The 18,797-nt window shown below is 49.2% G+C and overlaps 1 protein-coding gene across 1 annotated transcript in view; it reads left to right on the top strand.

The window, feature by feature from the left end:
- Positions 1-18,797, top strand: part of LOC119444367 (fatty acid synthase-like) — a 296,692-nt gene that overhangs the window by 213,347 nt on the left and 64,548 nt on the right. The window contains exons 20-24 of the mRNA XM_049663302.1: positions 921-1,040; positions 5,389-5,534; positions 5,575-5,745; positions 13,763-14,116; positions 15,895-16,138. Coding sequence (XP_049519259.1) covers positions 921-1,040; positions 5,389-5,534; positions 5,575-5,745; positions 13,763-14,116; positions 15,895-16,138 — 1,035 coding nt within the window. The remainder of the gene's footprint in view (positions 1-920; positions 1,041-5,388; positions 5,535-5,574; positions 5,746-13,762; positions 14,117-15,894; positions 16,139-18,797) is intronic.

Raw genomic sequence — 18,797 nt, 5'->3', positions numbered from 1 at the left:
GAACAGGAGGCGGGATGCAGGTAACACAAGACTGCTTTTATTGAACAGAAACACATCAGACGCAAAACAGGCGCCACCAACAACGAAAGTTCCACCTCCTACGTTAGCGGGACTCTGAGCTCTCAGCCTGGCTACCAGTAGAATGGGGCGAAAACATTGTAGTGCTCTGCGCTCTAGCTGAAATGGAACGAGGCGAATTTGTTCCGATTGGTGTAACGCGGCCAGTCGAATATAACGCAAAGGTTTTCAAGGTATCAGAGATGCAATAGTATTGAGGTTCAGGATGCAGCACCGCTAGTGCTATAATTGCATTGAAACGTGCAATATTGCCATACTAGGAATTATTTTTTTGCATTGCAGTATCTTCGCACCTAACATACACCACCTTGTCGCGCTGTCACTACTGCCGGCGTGTTTTATTTATGGCATGTCAATTGTTCTTGTGCACATTAGCTCGCTGGGTGACTTCCAGGATTACAAATGGAATAATTCCTTTTTAATTTCTGACTAAACGATTAGCAGCGACTGAGGGGCGATCCGTTGATTCAAGTATTGGGGTCACACACACACGCGGGAAGAGCTGAGTGCAGCTCTTTCTTTATTACTCAAATACGTGCATTAAGTAACAGCATTTAGGTGCATGCACTCTTGCGGCTGCATCGCGATAAATAAAACAAATAGACGTCGATGACCATTACCGTATTTTTTTTCAGGATTAAAATGAGGTGCACAGGAAGCAGCGCGTTCCTTTTTTTCTGAAAAGGCAACTTATGAGCAGCTCATACACATGTCCTTGCGCTTGTCAGCTTTCATTGTCCCTGAAATATTCCTTGTTAGTTTTTTTTCTTTTCGTTTTTTTGCGTACACTGCCCACAACCTCTGTTGCTCTGAGTGTGATTGAGCAGCCCCTATTTCTACAGGTTCCCAAGAGAAGCGAGATTTCCTCAAGAACCGCTTCCCACAGCTCCAAGACAGACACATCGCAAACTCGCGTGACCTTTCCTTTGAAGAACACATCCTCCGAGAAACTGGTGGTCGAGGTAAGTGCTACTCGGTACCACACAGCGTAACTAAAGAAACGGGAAATAAGTTTCACAAAGCATAGCATGAGATGTCCTTCTTGGTATAACAATTTTACAAATCTACGTCCAACGCACACAGGCAACAAACATATCTTTGCTGCCTAATGTTTCCAAATCCAAAGCAAGACTCACAATTATAGAGTGCAATATACTAGAGTAGACTTCATAATTATATTGACACGTCAATTCAGTGTATTTCCGAGTGCTGTGCAGTTCCAGTTTGCATGCGCTTTATTTTGCGCGCCGCGGAGGATTCGGTGGGGAGAGACGAAGACGACGAAGATGTGCTGCTCGATCGGAGCTGTTCTGCTGTGGGGCCGGTTGTTGTTTGTGCTGTTATTACCGTGACAAATTGGTGGATGTGCTGGGTATGATCCTGTACCCTAATTTGACCTCCCGACGCTTCAAGTCCCTACCACCGTTCCCACGATTCCGGAGGAAAACCGGGCACTTCGCCACAGCCGCCGCTTGCAAGGACTACCTCCTGAATACAGCCCATTGAGCCCAGTAAGAACTTCCACCACAGGGGCAAGTACGAGACGCCATTCGTGAACAAGTCAAACAAATGCTTGCTGAAGACATCATTCAGTCATATACAAGCCCATGGGCGTCATCAGCGGTGCTAGTTAAAAAGAAAGACGCCACACTGCGTTTCTGCGTCGATTATCGCAAACTCAACAACGTCACAAAGCACAACGTTTATCCTCTTCCTCGCATCGACGACTCGCTGGACCGACTTCGACATTCCAGATATTTTCCATCCATGGATCTGCGTAGTGGTTATTAGCAAATCGAGGTCGATGACCGTGACCGGGAGAAGACCGCATTTATTACTCCTGACGGACTCTTTGAGTTCAAGGTTCTTCCTTTTGGCCTGCGCTCAGGTCCTGCGACTTTTCTAAGAATGATGGACATTGTTTTGTCCGGTCTTAAGTGGCAAGCGTGTCTTGTTTATTTGGACGACGTCGTCGTTTCTTTGGAGACTTTTGAGCAGTATCTTCAGGGTCTTCTTGCAGTGCTTGATGGGCTCCGAACGGCTGGCCTGTCACTCAAGTCCGAAAAATACCACTTCGGTTATTAGGAGCTGAAATTCCTTTGTCATGTCATAAGCTGCGGTGGAATTCGCCCGGATCTTGAAAAAACGCGAGCTGTTGCTGCCTTCACACCGCCTACGAACGAACGCGAGGTTCGCGGATTTTTGGGACTGCGCGTATTACCGTCGCTTCGTACCAAACTTTTCAAAAGAGCTCAGCCCTTGCATTACCTCGCAAGGGAAAATGTCGCTTTCGTTTGGAACCCCGAGCAACATCGCCCTTTTTGTGGCCCACAACAAAGACTTCAGACTCCTCCAATCCTAGGTCACTTCGACGAAGATGCCGATACTGAAGTACACACAGACGCAAGCAATGTCGGTCACGGTGCCGTCCTTGTGCAGCGGCAAGAAGGTATCGAAAGAGTGATCGCCTGCGCTAGTCGTACCTTGTCATCGGCCGAATCGAACTACTCGACTACAGAAAAGGAATGTCTAGCTGTTGTGTGGGTGATATCCAAGTTCCAACAATATTTGTACGCAAGACCTTTCAAAGTAGTCAGTGACCACCATTCGTTATTTGCATGCCGGTCTCAAAGACCCCTCAGGTGGCCTTGCTCGATGGAGTCTTCGCCTTCAGGAGTTTGACGTTACGGTTGTCTATAAGTGGAGACGCAAGCACTCAGATGCCGACTGTCTGTCCCGCGCTCCTATCGAAACAACTCCGCCTGAACTAACTGAAGACGACAGTTTCCTCTGCACCGTCACAGCGTCTCACTTGGTTCAGCGACAGCGTGATGACCTGGAGCTTCGCCCGCTGGTCGACTACCTTGAGGGCCAAATTACGCAGCCACCACGGGCAAACCGACGCATAATTTCGTCTTTTTACTCCGTAACAACGTCTCGTACAAGCAAAGCTTTGACTCCAGCTCTCAATCCGATCTTCAAGTGGTGCCATCTGCGATGCGAGAAAAGACCCTGCATGCTTGTCACGACGAGCCGCCTTCTGGTCACTTGTGGTTCACGCAAACTGTCACACGTATCCGCCACAAGTACTACTGGCCTAAACTGTCTCGTACCATCAAGCACTACGTGAATAGCTGCAGAGACTGCCAGCGGCGCAAGAGGCTGCCCATAAAACCACCTGTCTTGTTACAACCTGTGTAACAACCTCGGGCACTCTTTCAACAAATCGGAATGGACTTGCTTGGATGAATAATAGTTGCGACAGATTATCTCACTCGTTACTGTGAAACAAGACCACTTCAACGAGCTACTGCTAACGACGTCGCCAACTTCTTCATTCGTGCTATCGTCCTCCGCTATGGTGTACCAGCAATGGTTATTACCGACAAAGGGCCCGCTTTCACAGCCCAACTTTTTGGGCTGTGAAGAAGTGATGTGAAGAAGTGGAAGAAGTGGTGACCCCTCAGCGGCACTGTTCATGGTCGGGCGACAGCTTATCATCCACAGACGAACGGCCTAACCAAACGGCTCAACAAGACTATCGCTGAGATGCTTTCAATGTATGTCGACGTGGATCACAAGAACGGGGACAGTGCCCTTCCTTTCGTAACCTTCGCCTAAAATACCGCCGTTCAAGAAACAACAGGATTTACTCCTATACACTTGCTTCACGGCCGCGAGGTTGCCACAATGCTAGACGTAATGCTTCTGCCCGACGCCTTCGCATCTACCACAGTGGATGCTGCCCAATATGCTCAGTGTGCCCAGGAAGCTCGTCAGCTAGCTCGCCCGCGCATTCGCTCTCGGCAACACTACGACGCTCACCGGTACAACCTCCCCCACAGAAAAGTTACCTACCGCCCCGGAGACACAGTATGGATCTGGAGACCCGTCCGCAGCGTGGGAGGTCGGAGACACTTCTCCGTCGTTATTTCGGGCCTTTGTGGGTTCTTCACCGCTTCAATGACGTCACCTACTGAGTTGTTCCAGAGAGCACCACAGCGATGCTCCCGCCGTACACCACAACCGGACATCGTCCACGTGGCTAGGATGAAGCCATATTACGCACGCTGACCTTCCCAACATCAAAAGCATCGAGCTGATGCTTTCTAGGGGGGGGGGGGTGATAACGGCACGTCAATTCAGTGCATTTCCGTGTGTTCTGCAGTTCCAGTCTGCTTGCGCTTTATCTTGCGCGCCGCGGAGGATTCCGTTGGGAGTGACGAAGAAGACGTGCTGCTCGATCGGAGCTGTTCTGCTGTGTGGCCGGTTGTTGTTTGTGCTGTTATTACCGTGACAATATTACAAGATACATCATGAGGAGGAAAACTTCTAGATTATCAGTAATCCTGAAAGCACTCCTTTATAGCACAAATTATTGTATTTGAAGTTTGAAGTAAGCAGTGTCCAATGTCTCCTGCCCAATTTGATAAGACCGTGCTGAATATTTGTCAACAAACGCAGGCATAGGAAAGGCCTCGCAACGTGTACTATCCTTCCTTATATCAAATTATGCAGTACCATCCACCAATGTGCCTAGCATAAGGGGTACCACATTTATTCATGTGACAGCACCGCCATGGGAATCCTAACTTAATCATGTTACCTGTATCGCTACTAAATAGCAAGAAAGAACTTAATGCTCTGGGCCAAATTAAGTAAACACATAAAATACACCACCAGTGTTTGGCTAGTGAAATTATTTTTCTGCGACTAGGAAACAGCTGCATTCATAGCCATGGATACTCTTGCCGCTGTTTAATTTTTCAGCTGCGCTACCAGCTTTCATCTCAACGTTCGTTTAGTGAAGTTACCTAATCAGCACTCACAACTGTCACTTATTTATGTAACTTAAAGTACAGTTTGATGGCAATAAATCTAAGTACGCGCATTTCTAGGTCTACCATCATTGTTAATATCCATGTCTGCGATTACGCAACGATATTTTATGCTATGGGTTCACAAGAAAATTGTTTTTGGTTATCTTCAGCATGTTAGTTCTTTGAAGAGTTATGATAAACAGTAAATGGATCTGCTGAATATCGATACAAAAATACCCTTTGCAAAAATAGTTTGGAATTAAGAATAAAAAGAACACTGCACAGAAATCTTAAACGAGAAATGCAAGATTTAATTACATGCATTTACAAGTATTCACCTATTTGTACTGCATGGCTTAGTTCGGTTTGGCAGCCAAGATATTCAGTTGTTCTGTAATCACCTGAATTGGTATTTGGTCTCCGATTACTTGGATACGAAACTATAAGCAGAAAGTTAGAGCTTGCAATCCCGTCTTCTCTATCCAACTAGGGGTGGACCTCGTGCTCAATTCGTTGGCCGAAGCGAAGCTCCAAGCCAGTTTACGCTGCTTGGCAGAACGTGGGCGCTTCCTGGAGATTGGAAAGTTTGACTTGTCCAGGGACTCGCCTTTAGGCATGGCGGTGTTCCTCAAGAGCGTCACGTTCCACGGTGTAACACTGGAGTCTCTGCATGGAGACAACGGCTTCAGTGGTGGAAAAGAGACGTCAAGTTATGAAACTCCTCCGCGATGGTATTGCATCGGGCGTTGTCCGACCGCTGAATGCCGTTCAATTCAAGAGCAACCATGCCGAAGAGGCCTTCAGATTCATGGCTGCAGGAAAGCACATGGGAAAAGTTGTGCTAGAGGTGAGCAGAAGTTATCAGCTTTCTTGTGGTGCTGTTTTCATTACCCAGTGGATGAGGAAGCAATAAGTATTTAAACGCAAAACATGGGCGTCATTGCCATATTACAGTCATATTTACCTTAGCATCGGTATGACTTCCTTGCAGGAGTGTCTTTTGAACAATGTCAGGGCTTCGGTGGCAATCAGGTTCCCATAAGCCTCTCTAAAATTTTAACGCAATCAGCCAGAGGAATTTACCTCAGGCCGACCTCTCTGCATTTCGCATCATTAAACTTATCTCTCTCTCTATATCTCTTAACGCAATCAGCTACAAGAGAAATAGTAGAAATGTTACATTCATAAATTGACTTACAAGGCGCTGCTCAGGCATGTATCAGAATATATGGGCAAATGAATCGATTGAGGTGAGGCTGCTGTCGCTGCACTTTTTGTGTCTTTCCAAATGTATCATGCCAACAAAAACCCGTATATTGTCACGTAGTAGTGACGCTGAAGTAAACAGTCGTAAAACTGTGTATGACGAAACTGATTCCTTATTGGGCTCTGTGCCCACCAAAGCAACCTACACTCAAATCACAACGAAAGCGGCGAACACAGTCGGCGGTCGTCGAAAATCTGATCAGCAGCGAAGCGCGTCGGCTTTTATACCTGAGTCATCGAAGGTTCCAGATTAATCCCTGATGCCCGCGTGTCTTCCAGAAAGTTCTAGACAATTCGCGTCGGTCATACAATCAGATAACATGAGCGTCGGTGAAAACAGGCAACGGAAAGAAGCATCGATAACGTCCTAGAAACTTACGATACAGGCGCGTCCTGCGCCGAGCGATAACGTTTAACATTTGTTAGCCGGTGGAAAGCGGCCACCGGTGAAAGATAAACATTTATACGTGTCAATACCCTCCCCTTAAAAAGCATCGTCCCGATGCTACAAACACGAAAGCGAAAACAAAACCATGCGTAATAAACAACAACAACAAAAAAAAAGAATAACAAAGTAACAAAGTACCTAACGTCGTCAGCGGGCGTAGAAAGGTTTAAGACGCACAACATGGATGACTTCAGGTCGTGCCCGGCGCCGCTGTGATTGCGAAATGCCGTCTGGCACGACCTCATAGTCCAGTGCGCCAATACGTCGGATTATCTTATATGGTCCGAAATAGCGACGCAACAGTTTCTCGCTAAGTCCTCCTCGGCGTATCGGAGTCCAGACCCAAACACGGTCGCCGGTCTGGTACTCGACGTGGCGTCGTCGTAGATTGTAGTGTCGGCTGTCGGTCCTCTGCTGGTTCTTGATGCGCAGGCGGGCGAGCTGTCGACCTTCTTCGGCACGCTGCAAATAAGTGGCAACGTCGAGATTTTCTTCGTCAGCGACGTCCGGTAGCATTGCGTCAAGCGTTGTAGCCGTGTTCCTTCCGTAGACCAGGTTGAACGGCGCCATGTGCGTCGTTTCTTGCACGGCCGTGTTGTATGCGAAGGTCAGGTACGGAAGGGTGGCATCCCACGTCTTGTGTTCGACGTCGACGTACATTGCCAGCATGTCGGCGATGGTCTTATTTAGGCGCTCAGTGAGGCCATTCGTCTGCGGGTGGTAGGCGGTGGTGCGGCGATGGCTTGTCTGGCTGTATCGCAGGATGGCTTGAGTTAGTTCTGCCGTAAAGGCCGTGCCTCTGTCAGTGATGACGACTTCTGGGGCACCGTGACGCAGGAGGATGTTCTCAACGAAGAATCGGGCTACCTCGGCGGCACTGCCTTTGGGCCAGGCTTTTGTTTCGGCGGAGCGGGTGAGGTAGTCCGTAGCGACGACGATCCATTTATTCCCGGACGTCGACGTCGGAAAAGGCCCCAGTAAGTCCATCCCGATCTGCTGGAACGGTCGGCGAGGTGGCTCTATTGGCTGTAGAAGTCCGGCTGGTCTTGTCGGCGGTGTTTTGCGTCGCTGACAGTCTCGGCATGTCCTTACGTAATGGGCGACGTCGGCAGAGAGGCGAGGCCAGTAGTATTTTTCTTGTATCCTCGCGAGAGTGCGGGAAAAACGGAGATGTCCAGCCGTTGGGTAGTCATGAAGAGCTTGCAGAACCTCTGGACGCAATGCTGAGGGTACCACGAGGAGGTAGTTGGCTCGGAGAGGCGAGAAGTTCTTCTTTAGGAGAATGTCGTTTTGCAAGAAGAACGACGCCAATCCTCGCCTGAACACCTTCGGCACAATGACGGTCTTGCCTTCCAGGTAGTCTACAAGGCTCCTTAGTTCCGGGTCGGCTCGCTGTTGTTCGGCGAATTCGTCGGCACTGATGGGTCCCAAGAAAGTGTCGTCATCCTGGTCGTCTTGTGGTGGCGGTTCGACGGGGGCGCGAGACAAACAATCGGCGTCAGCGTGCTTTCGCCCGGATTTGTAAACGACGGTGATGTCGAATGCTTGAAGTATCAGGCTCCATCGTGCGAGGCGACCTGAAGGATCCTTCAAGTTAGCTAGCCAACACAAGGCGTGGTGGTCGCTCACAACTTTAAAGGGCCTGCCATAGAGGTAGGGGCGAAACTTTGATGTAGCCCAGATGATGGCGAAGCACTCCTTTTCTGTTGTGGAATAATTTGCTTCTGCCTTCGATAGCGACCGGCTAGCGTAACTTACAACCCTTTCTAGTCCGTCAGTCCTCTGCACAAGCACGGCGCCGAGTCCTACGCTGCTTGCGTCGGTGTGGACTTCGGTATCGGCATTTTCGTCGAAATGCGCAAGTATTGGCGGCGATTGCAGGCGTCGCTTCAGTTCTTCAAATGCTTCGACTTGCGGCATCTCCCACTTGAACTCGACGTCGGCCTTCGTGAGATACGTCAGCAGCTCAGCGATCCGTGAAAAATTCTTGACGAAGCGCCTGTAATAGGCGCACAGTCCAAGAAATCTACGCACTGCCTTCTTGTCAGCTGGCGAAGGAAAGTTGAAGATGGCCGCAGTTTTGTGAGGGTCGGGGCGCACTCCAGACTTATTGATGACGTGGCCCAAAAACAAGAGCTCCTCATATGCGAAGCGGCACTTTTCTGGCTTCAACGTGACTCCGGAGGTCTTCATTGCTTGAAGAACTGTTTCAAGGCGCCGCAGGTGTTCTTCGAAGCTTGAGGCAAACACAACGACGTCGTCCAAATAGACGAGGCAAGTCTGCCACTTCAAGCCTGCCAGTACTGTATCCACGACACGTTGGAAAGTGGCAGGCGCCGAGCAAAGACCAAACGGCATGACCTTGAACTCGAACAGTCCGTCTGGAGTTATAAAGGCAGTCTTCTCCCGGTCCCTCTCGTCGACTTCGATTTGCCAGTAGCCGGTTTTGAGGTCCATCGACGAAAAATACTTTGCGTTGTAGAGTCGATCCAAGGCGTCGTCAATCCGTGGGAGGGGGTATACGTCCTTCTTCGTGATCTTGTTCAGGCGACGATAATCGACGCAGAAACGTAGGGTTCCATCCTTCTTCTTCACTAACACAACGGGGACGCCCACGGACTCTTGGACAGCTGGTGATGTCGTCGCGTAGCATTTCGTCGACTTGTTGCCTTATGGCCTTGCGTTCGCGCGCCGAAACTCGGTACGGCCTCTGACGGAGTGGCCGGACATTTTCGTCGGTTATGATGCGGTGCTTGGCGACAGGGGTCTGTCGAACTTTTGACGACGACGAGAAGCAGTCCTCGTATTGCAGGAGCAGAGCCTTTAGTTGTTCTTTCTTATGCCTGGGAAGGTTCTGATTGACGTCGAATGTTGGTTCAGGTACTATAGTCGTCGTTGTAGGTGCACTGGAATCCGTGAAGGCGAAAGCACTGCTGGCTTTTACTATTTCTTCGATGTAGGCGACCGTGGTGCCTTAGTTAATGTGCTTGTATTCGGGGCTGAAGTTCGTGAGCATCACCCTTGCTTTCCCTGCACGTAGCTCAGCTATGCCTCTAGCGACGCAAATTTCACGGTCCAGCAGTAAGTGATGATCGCCCTCGATGGCGCCCTCCATGTCTGCAGGCACTTCGGTGCCGACGGAAATCTTTACGCTGGAGCGAGGCGGAACGGTGACTTGTTCTTCAAGCACATTCAAGGCATGGTAACTTATGCTTGTATGCGGTGGTATCGCGTTGTGCGTTGAAGCGTTATCGACTTGGACCTTAGCAGTGCTGCAGGATTTCGAAGCTCGCCGGGTAAGTGCGGTTGTTTACCGTGACTCGCGCTGTGCAGATTCCAGTCGGCGTTATTAGGTGGCCTCCCGCAGTCCGGATATCGAGTCCTTGCCAGGCTGTTTTCACTTTCTTCAACTTGGCGGCGAACGGGCCATTGAAGACGGAGTAGTCGGCTCCAGTGTCGACGAGAGCGGTGACGTTATGGCCATCGATGAGCACGTCTAGATCGGTAGACCGGCGTCTGGCGTTGCGGTTAATTCGTGGCGTCGGATCACGGCTGCGTCGGCTTGCTCTGCTGCTGCTACGTCGCGTCGAAAGGTCTTCTTTCGGCGGCGAAGTGCTGTCAAGGCTGTTGCTAGGCGGCGTGCTGATATCTCGTCGTGATGATTCGCGAATCGTCGTCGTCGTCGTCGTCGGCGGCGGAGGCTCTTCGGCATTGCGTCGTACAGCAACCGCACCTCCATCGGTTGCTGCCTTTAGTTTCCCGAGTAAGGGCTGGAAGATGGGCCCCGGGTGGGACCGGTGCACTGACGGCGATGCGGCGAGATGTAGCGACCTGGTGACGGCGAGCGTGAGGGTCGTCGGGGTTGCCACTGGGCTCCGGCGAGGTAGTCGGCGATGTCGCGCGGTCGTTCACCTCGATCGGGACGCGGCGCGTTGACGGGGAACCCTCGTAGGCCCATCTCGCGGTATGGGCATCGGCGATAGACATGGCCGGCTTCCCTGCAGTGATAGCAGAGCGGGCGGTGGTCGGGGGCGCGCCATATGTCCGTCTTCCTCTGGTAGCTGCGCTGGGCGACGGGCGGGCGTGCTGGCGGCGGCGGCGGTGGACGACGGAACTGCGGCGTTACGGGGCCCTGGCGCGAGCGCGGAGGGGGGTCTTTACGACGGGCGACGGCGGCGTAGGTCAGCACTTCCCGCTGGGGTTGCGGGGATTGTGGCTGCACATCGGGAACTCCAAGTGAGCGCTGAACTTCGTCTTTGATGACATCGGCGATAGATGCCACGTGAGGCTGCGACCTGGGAAAGAGCTTATGCAGCTCCTCGCGAACGACCGCTCTGATGGTCTCGCGCAGGTCGTCGGCGCCTGGCGCTTGAGCGTCGGCGTAGTTGGTCAGGGCACGGCGGTTGTATTGCCTGACGCGCATTTCAAGCGTCTTCTCGATCGTGAAGGTCCTCACGAAGTTTTCACGAAAAAGGTCCCACGTAACCAGGGTGGTCTCTCTATTCTCAAACCAGGTCCGAGCAGCGTCATCCAGCGAAAAATAGACATGGCGCAGCTTGTCGTCGTCACTCCATTTGTTGAACGTCGCGGTCCGCTCGTATGTCTCCAGCCAGGTTTCAGGGTCTTCAGCCGATGATCCACGGAAGGTCGGTGGCTCCCGCGGTTGTTGCAGCAGGATGGGGGACGCTGGGGCTGCCATTAGGGTCTTTGACTTGGCCTTGATTGCTGTGGTCTTCTCGGGAAGAAGTCCGTAGTCCGGCAGAGGTCCTTGCTGCCTACGGCTAGCTCGCTGGTCCTTGGTGAAGTTGGCGTTGTCCTCCGGTTTCGGGCTTGGATCGCGGCTTTGCGGGGGCGTTCGCTGCATGAACGCACTAGCACCTCCACCAGATGTCATGTAGTAGTGACGCGGAAGTAAACAGTCTTAAAACTGTGTATGACGAAACTGATTCTTTATTGGGCGAACCTGTGCCCACAGAAGCAAGCTACACTCAAAGCACAACGAAAGCGGCGAACACAGTCAGCGGTCGTCGAAAATCTGATCAGCGGCGAAGCGCGTCGGCTTTTATACCTGAGTCATCGAAGGTTCCAGATTAATCCCTGATGCCCGCGTGTCTTCCAAAAAGTTCTAGACAATTCGCGTCGGTCATACAATCAGATAACTTGAGCGTCGGTGAAAACAGGCAACGGAAAGAAGCATCGATAACGTCCTAGAAATTTCCGATACAGGCGCGTCCTGCGCCGAGCGATAACGTTTAACATTTGTTAGCCGGTGGAAAGCGGCCACCGGTGAAAGATAAACATTTATACGTGTCAATATGATACATGACTCACCCGCCGCGGAATCTCAGTGAGCGGCTTTAGAGTTGCGCTGCTGAGCAACTAGGTAACGGGTTCAATCCCAGCTGTGGCGGCCGCATTAGATGAACGCGACATGCAAACATGGTCGTGAGTCGGGCATTGGGTACACATTAAGGAAAGCCAGGTGGTCAAAGTTAACGCGCAGCCCTTCACGACGGCGTCCCTCATGATCTGGGATGCATTTTGAATGTTTGTCCGCGCGAGAAGGATAGGGTCAATACGCATCCGCTGCACTTCCACGTGTACAGTTTCGCGACATCAAAGCCCACAATTCATTTTTTATCACATGTAATTTAGACCTATCGGTACCTGGGAGCATTGGCTCATGCAAGATACAACTTTTGTTTCACTCCCTTTGGTGTGTTGCCAGGAGAGCTGTTTTCTTACATAATGAAGACGACATTAACATCAGTTGCGTTATATTGAGACAGTAGATCCAGAAATATTTAGGCAGGATTTCTCTAATCGGTAGTTGATAATGTTGCTAAATTGTGTTCATGGGAGGAAGCTTCCAAATCATTTGTTTTCTGAGCCTATGCAATTTAGGCTTGCGAACATTCCCTTTCAACACTTCACTGGAATAACTGCCGTTCTCTGCTATCGCCTACAACAGAAAAGCGATTTCCATTTAAATTACATTGATTACTTGTTTCAGCCGAAAACGCTGAACTATCTGCGTCGTGTAAGTCCAAAGCTCATGGCCCACTAATACCTTGCGGCTGCTGAATTGACGAAGTCAGTGGCGAATGAAACAGAGAAAACTGTTTCGAAATACCTTGAATATTTTCATCATATGTGAAATATTTCAACATATTACCTCACATTACACTACACTTCACATACCCCTTTGCATGTAAAGGAATACCGCTTCAATTAAACACTGCTACTTCGAGCACTTTTCAAATCCTCATTAACTTGCATTCTTTAGATATCATATCAGATTCACAAGTTAGCTGCCTTCAGATCAGCGATCAGTGAGCAGAGCCACAAGAAGTGAGCCTCATGCCCGATTCGACATGCGCCAGGTTCAGAACACACATCATCAACAATCACACGCCAACACCGAGTTCAGACAAGCTTCAATGCATGCAAGTACTGAATTATTGTTTACTATAGGTAGAAGCTTAGACAGTAACTTGAGGCGGGAAACTTGGCCTAGTGCCTTTTCAAAATCCGGGCCTGTGACACTGATCATTTCTCATCAATGCAAATGAACGCAATGCCATAAATATAGAGAGAAGAGTTTTCTACTTGAATTCAATTAGCCATTGAATGGATCTAAAGCAATATCCAAGAATTGGTACAGTTAAGATACAATGAACTTGCAACATTGAATAAGTGATGCGTTTTGGCAACGATTTTGACAGACGAGATTTCAGAAACATCAGCTACCAGAGCAATGTTAGGAGCGTGAAAGATAGTTTATCTGTGTGATACCACAGTGGGCGGCGCTTTAGTTCGTGCCATTTAATGTGTGCCCATTGGAATATTCTAGTGGTCACTCCACAGCGCCCTGGCAGCTTCATTAAGCACGTATAAGGTATATAACCTGAATAACTGTAACTGTTCCAATAACCATGAACAGTATTTATGTGTGTTATTGGAGTTTGTTCACGTTTGTCGTGAAGTTAACCTACTCTACTATACAGCCCTGTAAGAGCTGTGAGTGCACTCCGAAATTAATAGTCGCACATACCAGCAGAATACACATAGGCTCGTTGTCGTGAGCCCTCAAACAGGGCTTAGAGCACTTTCTGCCACAAATATAAACACAAACATCGAATACGTGCAGATCCGACCTGAAGAAGCGCAGCCGCTGGCCGCACCTGCGACGCCACTTATAGTGAAGGCCACCGCGCGCACTCGATTCTACGAACGGAAGTCGTACGTTATCGTCGGAGGCCTGGGTGGTCTCGGCTTGGAGCTCGCGGAGTGGATGGTGAACCGTGGATGTAGAAAGCTGGTCTTGACGACGCGTTCCGGAGTGAACACAGGATACCAGCGTTTTTGCCTGCAACGATGGGGAGAAGCGGGGGCCAACGTCCTCGTGAGCAAAGCCGATGCCTCCACGCTGAATGGCTCTCAGGAGATCATCAAAGAAGCCGATGCCATGGGCCCTGTTGGTGGCATCTTTAACCTAGGCGGGGTAAGTACTCTGGATAATGTATGCTCACGTCGAGTCGGAGAGAAAAGTTTCTAGACCGCACCGTCAAATTAAAAAAAAAGAACGCCGAGTTTTGCCGTGGCTAATGCACGTGATTTCCGACTGCGAACGCCCAACAAAGGTTTCTTGCACAAAAATCGCAGTGCTGCACTCAGTGCTGGTTTTCTTCCTGACAGCATGTTCTTATCGGTGCTATCCATGCGGAACGCACAGCCAAGGAAACCTATAAACGTAGACTGCGTGTAACATCTATGAATGGTGTATGTTTAATAACTAACGAATCAGTTGCTGTGACGATAAACTGCAGTTGCGATACTTCAGCAAGGACATCTAGCCGATACTATAGAAGCCTGATCTGTGACTCTTGTGAGGGCTAATGTTCCATTTATGACACGAAATCCTCGTCGGCATTCAAGTGTTCATGACAAAACCCTGAAAAAAAGAAAAAAACTCGCTGGAGGCTGATGTGCACATACTCTAAAATTGGCAGTAACTTTAGCATACGACAAACAGGGTGAAGTCGAAAGCCTGCGCGCTCAAGAGACATTCACTAAATTACTTGGCATTCTCATTCGAATGCGTTACTTCTTATCACTTGTTTTTCCAACCAAAGGTCGCGTGGTCGAGAACTTTATTTACGCTACTTTAATTACCTGTGTCATAATTAACCTCGCCCGAATTAATATTAAAGGTCGTAGGTTCGACTCACACCAAAGGCCGTGGGTTCGAGTGCTTTAATTAAATCTGGAATAAATACCTATGCCTTAATTAACTTCGCCTTAACGCCAGAGGTGGTGGGTTCGACTCCCACATATGCTTGATGGCTCGACTCCCACCGAAGGTCGGGGGTTCGTGTGCCTGAATTAACTCTATCTTAATTAACACGATGACGACGGTGACCCGCAAGCCATCACAATTGTTGCGTGAGCATTTATATGTAGGTAAGACACGATGCTGGGTCGGTGTCGTAAACGAATTACTAGATCCGAGTCGTCATTGTGTAGGATTTTACTTCTACGACACGGTTTTCGCTCAAGAACGTTGAAGGTCTAATTGACGATGAGACATATAATGTTTTCGCCTTAATAAACTGTTGCGCTTTTACAATATTTGTGATACTACGCTTTGCCACCTATTACAGCTCAAGAAAAAAAGCAGTACTCGTCTAATAAATGGTGGCACTTTAGTCGCGATAGCAAAACGTGGTATATGGTAGAGGCAAGCAATATGACGCCTGCAACGAGGTTATTGTGGTTACTCTAATCTTCGGTCAAACGGAATAAGGTTAAAATGTGCCCATTCCCAATACTGTAAGTATTGCTACAGATACGCTGTGTCACGTAAGCTTAAGAGCGTAGAGATTACAGTAACCGTAGGAAATTTATCGATTGGATGTATCGAATAGGTCGTCAGGATTATATGGCCTATAAACTGTATTGTCTTTAACATGATGCATATTAGCGGAGCAAAAGTACAACACGCATGAAAAAAAGGCACTACAGACGCTGGCATCGTCGTATGTAGTGAGGGCGCCAAATTTCCTTTTATTGTATTGTACGTTCCTTCTCTCTAAAAGTAGAAGATGCCTATGCGAGTGCTTTTTTTAGCGATCAAGGCAATTTAATCGAAAACCATTTACACAGAATGCAGCGAACAGATGCAGTTGCCTGAACAGGTTCCCATAACACTTTCATCTTTCTTGAAGGAAGCGACTACCAGTGTGGCACTTTAAGCCCCGACATTCTCTCGTTTTCCGTCAGGTGCTTCGCGACGCGCTTCTAGTGAACCAGACAGCCGAGGCCTTCGAAGCTGTATGCAAAATCAAGATCGACGGCACCCGGTACTTGGACGAGCTGTCCCGCACTTTGTGCCCAGAGCTAGACCACTTCGTCGTTTTCTCCTCTCTCGCCTCCTGCCGGGGCAACATCGGTCAGAGCAACTACGGCTATGCTAACTCCGCTATGGAACGCATCTGCGAGCGTCGAGCTGCCGCCGGACTACCCGGTAAGCTGTTCCGCTCACGTCCACGCGTGTCAATTACACAGTCAAACTAAGTGCAAAAGTGGAACTAAGCAACCATACAATAGAAGGGAGAAAACATGGCGCTGACTTCCAAGTTGTTCATTCTTGGAGAAACGCGCTGTTTTGATGCGATAGCATTAAGGGCCCCTGTGTCGCAGAAAATGCGGCGTCGGCGGCGTAGTCTGTATGAAAAAAATCATCCAGAATCACGCATTCTGAACCACTCAGGTCCTTTGCGTGGGGCATAGGCGTTACGGAAATAATTGAATTCCTCAAAGTAAAATGCGTCAGATAATTCCAGAAGAAAGACTTACGCATTCCTTCGTACATAGCGTTCGCCTCCAGCATTTCTCTGTAAACATTTCGGCTATGTAAGCTGCAGTGGCCGGGAAGCGTGAGAAGCAGTCAGGGATCTTTGAATGCTATCGCGTTGTACACTTAAAGGCGCAGCTTAAGCGTCTCCGAGTTTTTTACGTTTCAAGAACACCTACGAGAAAAAAAGAAAAAGGAGAAGAAAGGACAGGTACCGCACAATGAATAAGATTAAAAATAATTAAAACTGACAGCGACATCAAAATTATGTACACGAAAGCACACGGACGCCCCCCCCCCCAAAAAAAAAAAAGAAGACATGAAAGCCAACTGACACGCATGCCATTCCTTGAAGTTTACATGTTCCAAGTTTCAAACGCTCGATTTATTGTAAGATAAAGTATTCGAAGGTATGTTGATGCACTTTATGTCACAGTGTGTAACGTCTGATGCAACGGCTCACAGCTTTCGGAGATGTGTCCGAATGCGCCTTGATTATGAGGCACTCTCAGAGAGGCTAACGCTTTAAATGTGTCAACTAGATTCTATTTCTGAATGAAGATAGGTCTTGTAGAGCAAGGCCAATGAAGGTTCCGCACACTAGTTAGAGAAAATTTCTGTCAGTAAATCGACGATTTCGTGTTCTTCAACGACACATTCAGTGAACTTTAGGCATTTCGGCCACACAAGTTCGTGAAGAGCACATACGCCTGTCGCCGGTCGTTCGATTGGTTGCCTTGGGCGATAAGTGTTCATATAATTCCGGAAAGGGCCCCGTGACAGTGTCACATTAAACAGGAGAGTCTAGCGGCTTTCAAGACATCAGGTGGTTGTTTGCTCAGAAACACGGTCATTCTGTAAATCATTTACCTAGAGCTTCGCCGTGCTCCAGGTATATTCCGGCGTACCCTTCATAGCCATTTTGACACCAAACGATTGTACTACTACGACCATCCAACATGTCCGCAACAAAATCAGATAGTTACTTTGCTAAAGCGTCGCGATTGTCCTGCCAACTACGTCTATTTGTTATTGCTAATCGTAGAGGCCAACGCGCGTCGAAGAGCGTGAGTTCCAAATCTTCCTCGTCGTCTTTCAGAACAGAATCCAAGTCCTCTTCTTCCATCCATACACACTGTTAAATTACGCCTGGCGGAATAAGCGCCTTATCAGTGCTGCTCACTTGTTCCAGAAAGGTATGGTTTGAGGCAGCTGACGGTGGATACCAGAGGGATGCGAAATCTCGGTTCCGTCGAGTGCAGAGACTTCAATTGTAACAGGGGTTACCTGGCAGAGTACGGGCCGGCGTATCGTGAGGCAGGTGATCCGAAATGCTGAGATGGAGACCGAACGAGAACAACGGCACCTGGTTCGTTGTCCGCGTCGTCATGGCGTTGGTCGTAATGTAACTTCTGACATGTCTGTGAAGCTCGGAGATGAAGGCGGGCAATATGGCGTGCTTGGGCCGCTGTGACTATGGCTTCACGAGTCTATTCTTTCGGCGAGGCGAGTGTGGTGCAAAGCAGATGCTCTAAAGGTAAGGTAAATTCACGGCCGAATAGAAGGTCGAAGGGTAACCAGCCAGATGTGTCGTGGCGCGAGGAACTATAAGTAACCGTGACAAATGGTAGAGCCGCGTCTCAGTCGCGATGATCAGAGGGAAAATGCATGGCGAATATGTCAGTTATGGTCCCGTTCAGGCGTTCAGTAAGACAGTTTGTTTCAGGGTGGTAGGCTGTAGCAAGCTTGTGTTTAGTGGAACATGATTGAAGTAAGTCGTCGATGACCTTGGCAAGGAAGTATCGTCCGCGAGAGGTGAGAAGCTTACGAGGTGCTCCGTGGTGTAAGATAACGTCGTGAAGCAAGAAGTCAACGACGTCAGTAGCGCACTTGGTGTAGGGCTCTTGTAATGACGTAGCGGGTTGTGCAGGCCGTAGCGACGGGAATGAACCTATTTCCGGCATTCAATATAGAAAATGGCCCGACAAGGTCAACGCCAACGCACAAAAAAGGTCGATCGGCATGTACAGAGGCTGCAGCGGAAGAGCAGGATGTACCGCTGGTTCATTTCCGGCATTCACACGACTCACACGCGGCGACAGAGCGACGGACGGAGCGGTTAAGACCGCGCCAGAAACGGACATCAGAAACTCTACTGGAGTTGTCCAAGTAGGCGCAAGCATACCCACAAAATTCAGTTGGCCCAGCCCTACAATGAGCTTCCCCATGCATTTTCTTCGAGCCCTGTGTATTCCTATGGGTATTCTCTATTATATTTTTGTTTAAGTTCTTCCTTATGGAACCATTCAACATCCCATTAAAACCACCA

This window comes from Dermacentor silvarum, chromosome 3 (assembly GCF_013339745.2).
Source record: "Dermacentor silvarum isolate Dsil-2018 chromosome 3, BIME_Dsil_1.4, whole genome shotgun sequence".
NCBI lineage: Eukaryota > Metazoa > Arthropoda > Arachnida > Ixodida > Ixodidae > Dermacentor > Dermacentor silvarum.
This window is presented reverse-complemented; position numbering and strand designations above follow the sequence as displayed.